Raw genomic sequence first — 5014 nt, 5'->3', positions numbered from 1 at the left:
CGACGAGTTTGTAACCCAAAGCGTTTGTAACCCAAGGTACCACTGTATTGGAACTGGAAAGGCTTAAAGCTCAATGACAGAGCATCTGCTTTAATTCAGAAGGTCCCGTGTTCAACCCCCAGCATCTCAAGATCATGCTGGGAAAGACTCTGAAACCTTAGAGAGTCAATAACAACCAGTGTAGAAATGACTGAGCTATAAAGAGCAATGATTTCACTAACTGTAAGGCAGCTTTCAGTGTCCTATAACATATTGGTGAATGGTAGTAAAAAGCCAAAGGTCCAACTGGCAAATGGAAAAGAGAGCATATTAGTCTTCAAGATCTGTGTGTTTTTTTGTTAGGGCGCCAACAAGTTGGCGTGCTGTAGCGCAGCAGTCAGTCAGATAAGCCAAGGTCAAACAGTCCGGGTCAGAAGCCAGCCAAAGTCAGGAATCAGTATGGGGTCAGGAGAAGCCGAAGTCAGAACAGTCCAAGTCAGGAACCAGCCAAGTAAGTCAGGGAAAAGCCAGGAACCAGTATCAAGCCAAGGGTCAGGAACAAGCCAGGAGTCAGGAACAAGCCGAGGGTCAGGAGCAAGCCAGGAGTCAGGAACAAGCCGAGGATCAGGAACAAGCCGAGGGTCAGGACAAGCTGAGGGTCAGGAACAAGCCAGGAGTCAGGAACAGAACGAGCAAGAGCAACCACACACTCAGCATATCAGTTGCAGGTGCTAGTGAAGGGAGCATTCAGCCTTTGTTAAGTAGCTGGCCTGCAACCACGTCTCTTACGAGCTACAGCTGCCTCTAATTGTTCCCTGCGTCTTTCAGCTCTACGCTCTACAGCTGAGAAGGGAGGAGGGGAAGGGCTGTTTCTCTCTTCACAAGGGCCTGATTCTGGCTCGACTTCCTCCTCCTCCTGTTCTGGTCTTTCCCCCTCTCCATCTGACTCTTCCTCTTCCGAGGAGTGCCGCCACCAGTCCTCTCCAGGTACGAACTCCTCCATTTCCCCAGGTTCTTCCGTGGGTGCAGCCTCACCAGGGGAGGCTTGCCACCACTCCTCCTCATCCGGCTCAACCCTGACATTTTCCCCCCTCTTGCAATCTAGCTTCACTCCTTCTTGAAGAACATCCACTTCAACAACAGTGCTGGGGAAGAAGTCTCTTTTGATGAGAAGGGGCAGCAGGCAGGTGGCTATGATCTCCTCAACTTGGTCACATTTCCCAATGGGTCCTTCAAGAGAGTCCGAGTGGGGAGGGTGGATCCTCAGGCACCCCCAGGAAAAGAGTTTACAGTGGATGGAAGTGCCATTGCATGGAATCCCAAATTCAAGCAGGTGGGTGGGGTTATTTCTTGTTTTAAACATCATCCATAATCATCATCACTTATGAGAAGATCAGGGGATCCAGGAAAACAGAGGTGCTACAAAGGAGAAGTGTGAGGAGGCAAGCTCTGGTACTCACTGATGAAATACTTTTTTGGTTGCTTAGTTCAAATTTGTTGATGCAGAGCTAGTTTGAAGCTAATTTGGAGCTCAGGGTTAAAGAACAAGATCTTTCTGAGCAAGGAATTGGCAGGTGTTTAAGGCTCTTGAAAAGGGACTGTGGTGTTCCAAAATGCTTTGTTGGTAACAATCTTTGTTTGAGACTCTGTCCCACCATGTGGAGCCCAGGTAGAAAGATAACCATTTACCGGTACCATCTGAATTGTGTGGTCACTAATGTTGATGGATTGAGTGCCAGTGATATCCTGTCCCAGGATTTTGATCTCCATCAGGCTGATGGTGGGGCCAAACTCCATGCAGACTTGGCCATAATGTTTGGGATGAAAGCATCCAAAATGCTCAGGAAAGGGCTAATGCTCAGAAGGCTATAGAACACTTTGCTGTCATATGCTTGAGGTAATTGATTGATGGATTGAATGAATTCAATTCAAAATTTATTGCTGCTATAAGCCCATAAAATCATAAAACATAAAACATGAGGTTACAACATTCAAAATACACTTGAGCCACCAGGTCCATAGGAGACCATACCACGGCTATCATTGATAAACACAAAACACAAACACAGTGGTATGCAACTGCAATCAAGGGGAAAAGAACAGAAATCTTAATGGTCATGTAGTTGGCAGCTACGCCTTTTTGGGATAGAACAGAATTTAAAAACCTTGCCACCTGCAAGGTTATGTAAGAATTATTGTCTTGTAGGAGTAAGGCAGTAAGGCAAGGTGTGATTCTGCTGGCATACCAACAAGATTCTGAATTATTGGTCTTAGTAATTTAGCCCGAGACTCTCTATACAGGGGACAACTGAAAATTATGTGATGAAGAGATTACGTCGACTTATTATCACAATGAGTTTATATACAACCCTATACCCAGAGGTCTCAGGGAGCTTCACAGAATAAAACCGAAATATAAAACCACAAAATACATAATCAAGATAAAAACAACAACCCAATAGCCTCCCCACACAAAAAAAAAAAACATTTTAAAATGGCATGGTTATGTCAGTTTGTGCAGTTATAAGCAGTCTAAACAGTTAGAGCAGCAGGAATGTTCTGTTGTGCTGCTGTCAGTCTGTAACAGTATTTATCTTAGTTAAAAAAAAAATCTGTGTAAGATGTATTAGCAATGTAACACTTGCCTGCATTGTATATTTTAATCTGCAAGTTCAAGTACACTAAGTAAAAATTAATTCTTATTTAAACTTTAAAAGAGAGCATCTCCAGGAGGGAATCAGCATTGGGTTATGAGGAATCAATCTAACAAGAAGGAGAAGGTTGGCACTAGCATCTCTCTGCCATTCAGACATGGGCTGGGCTGGCCGAATGGATAAGTGACGGCACAAAGCATCTTTATTGGGGGGCCTGATACTTGCCCAGGGAGCAAATGCTTGACAGCCATCCTCTAATTTCAGTCCTGTGACCATTCTACTGCAAAGCGGACATAGATGACAATAAGACTGATGTAGAGAAGCCAACTTATTCCATTCACAATCCTTTCCTTGTCATTACCATTAGATGCTGCCCATTTCCACCTGTGTTGAGAGCTGCCACCCTGGACAGAGCATGTTTGCCCAGCAGGGAAAGCAAATATGTTGCTATGACTGTGTTCAGTGCCCTAAAGGGAGGATTTCTGTCCAGAAGGGTAAGTGAAGAAACCCAAGTCAACGGGAATTCCAACCTTCCTCTCCAACACAGACATTCATGTCTTAGTCTTATTAGGTCTGCTTACTTTCTGGCATGGATACCAAACACATGTATTTACATTACTGATACATATTCTCCTTTCCTCTCCCTCCCCTTTGGACGGCCGCTCAAGAATATATTGTGTGAAATAAAGTTCACATGGGATTAAACACCACTGAAACCAGGATGACATCCATCTGGGTAGAAATGGTTAGGATTCCACTCCATAAATTTCCTTTTCTCACCCTTCAACCCGTAACCACCAGATTTTTTTCTTCAGTTATTAACAAGTAGTGAATACTTTTCTCTATTGTATCCACACAGTTTCAATCCTTAGTAACATTATTTCTTGTCAAATATAGATTTTCTCGATGACAGGCTACCAGGCTGTTTCATCCATTCCCAAACTCAATTACGGAAAGTGTAAAAAAGAAACACTTTGGCTGCAAGCCTTGAAATGCAAAGACATGGGGTTGGATGCATAGATAGACATGTTTAAGGGGGAAAGACTGAAATCAATCGGTATACTGCAGCCATGAGAAATAAATATAATGGATTGATTAGTACAGCTGAAATGCTCAGAGAGGAACCATCAATTGGTTGAAAAATTAGGCTTTGGTTCATCAGCTCAGTAATATTTTCCATGTACTGCATGTATCAATAATATTAATAATTGTTGCTTCAAGAAATGCTAAACGCGTGCTTCTCACTTTCAGATGCAGATCAGTGTGAGAAATGCCCAGAGGATCACTACCCAAATGTCTTTCAGGACCAATGTATTCCAAAAACAATAAGCTACCTATCCTATGAGGATCCCTTGGGGGCAATTCTGGCTTGCTTGGCTCTCCTGCTTTCCCTGGTCACACTTGTTGTGATAGGGACCTTCGCTCTGCACTGGAACACTCCCATTGTCAAAGCCAACAACTGGGGCATCACCTGCACCTTGCTCTCTTCTCTCCTTCTCTGCTTTCTCTGCTCCTTCTTATTCATTGGCAGGCCTACAAAGGTGACCTGTGTCTTGAGGCAAACCATCTTTGGCCTCGTCTTCTCCATCGCTGTTGCTTGTGTGTTAGCCAAAACCCTCACTGTGGTTTTGGCATTCCTGGTCACCAAGCCTGGGAACAGCCTGAGGAAATGGCTTGGGAAGAGGCTGGCAGGATCCCTGATCACCTTCTGCTCTCTCATTCAAGCTGGCATCTGTCTTGGCTGGCTGGCATCCTCTCCCCCATTCCCAGAGTTTGACTCCCAGGATGGGCAAATCATAGTGCAGTGCAATGAAGGCTCAGACATCATGTTCCACCTGATTCTGTGCTACATGGGTCTTTTGGCCATTGTCAGCTTCTCTGTGGCTTTCTTTGCCAGGAAGTTGCCTGATACTTTCAATGAAGCCAAGCTGATTACCTTCAGCATGCTGGTCTTCTGCAGTGTTTGGCTGTCCTTTGTCCCCACTTATCTGAGCACCAAAGGGAAATACATGGTGGCTGTGGAGATCTTCTCCATCTTGGCCTCTACTGCTGGCTTATTGGGTTGCATCTTCCTCCCCAAAATCTACATCATATTACTTAGGCCTGAGATGAACAGTAAAGAGAGGTTAGTAAGGAAGAAGGAGGACCATAGTTGATAAGGTGAAAGAGATGCCGTTAGCCAGGGACCTTATGTTGTGGGAAGGAGATGCTATTTCCTTTGCTTTTATCTTTTTCTCCTTGTGTCAGCATTTCCCAAACCTGGGTCGCCAGCTGTTTTTGGACTATAATTCCCACCATCCTTGACAACTAGCACTGCTCGCTATGCATGTTTGGAATTGTAGTCCCAAAACAGCTGGAGACCCAAGTTGGGAAACCCCTAT

At 44.6% G+C, this 5014-nt stretch overlaps 1 protein-coding gene across 1 annotated transcript; it reads left to right on the top strand.

Moving 5' to 3' along the window:
* Window positions 1-1255: 1255 nt before the first annotated feature.
* LOC117057476 (vomeronasal type-2 receptor 26-like) lies at window positions 1256-4789 on the top strand. Its single transcript, XM_033168325.1, has 3 exons — window positions 1256-1312; window positions 3001-3127; window positions 3885-4789. The coding sequence occupies exons 2-3, from the start codon at window positions 3001-3003 to the stop codon at window positions 4787-4789; spliced, it is 1032 nt and encodes a 343-aa protein (XP_033024216.1). The 5' UTR covers window positions 1256-1312.
* The last annotated feature ends 225 nt before the right edge of the window (window positions 4790-5014 follow it).

Source organism: Lacerta agilis, chromosome 14 (genome assembly GCF_009819535.1).
Source record: "Lacerta agilis isolate rLacAgi1 chromosome 14, rLacAgi1.pri, whole genome shotgun sequence".
Taxonomy (NCBI): Eukaryota; Metazoa; Chordata; class Lepidosauria; order Squamata; family Lacertidae; genus Lacerta; species Lacerta agilis.
Note: the sequence above shows the minus strand (reverse complement) of the source record. Positions and strands in the feature narration are given on the sequence as shown.

Coding starts and splice junctions, on each gene's coding strand:
- LOC117057476 (XM_033168325.1), top strand. CDS start 3,001: ATGCTGCCCATTTCCACCTGTGTTGAGAGCTGCCACCCTGGACAGAGC. Junction 3,128..3,884: donor GAGGATTTCTGTCCAGAAGG/GTAAGTGAAGAA, acceptor TCTCACTTTCAG/ATGCAGATCAGTGTGAGAAA.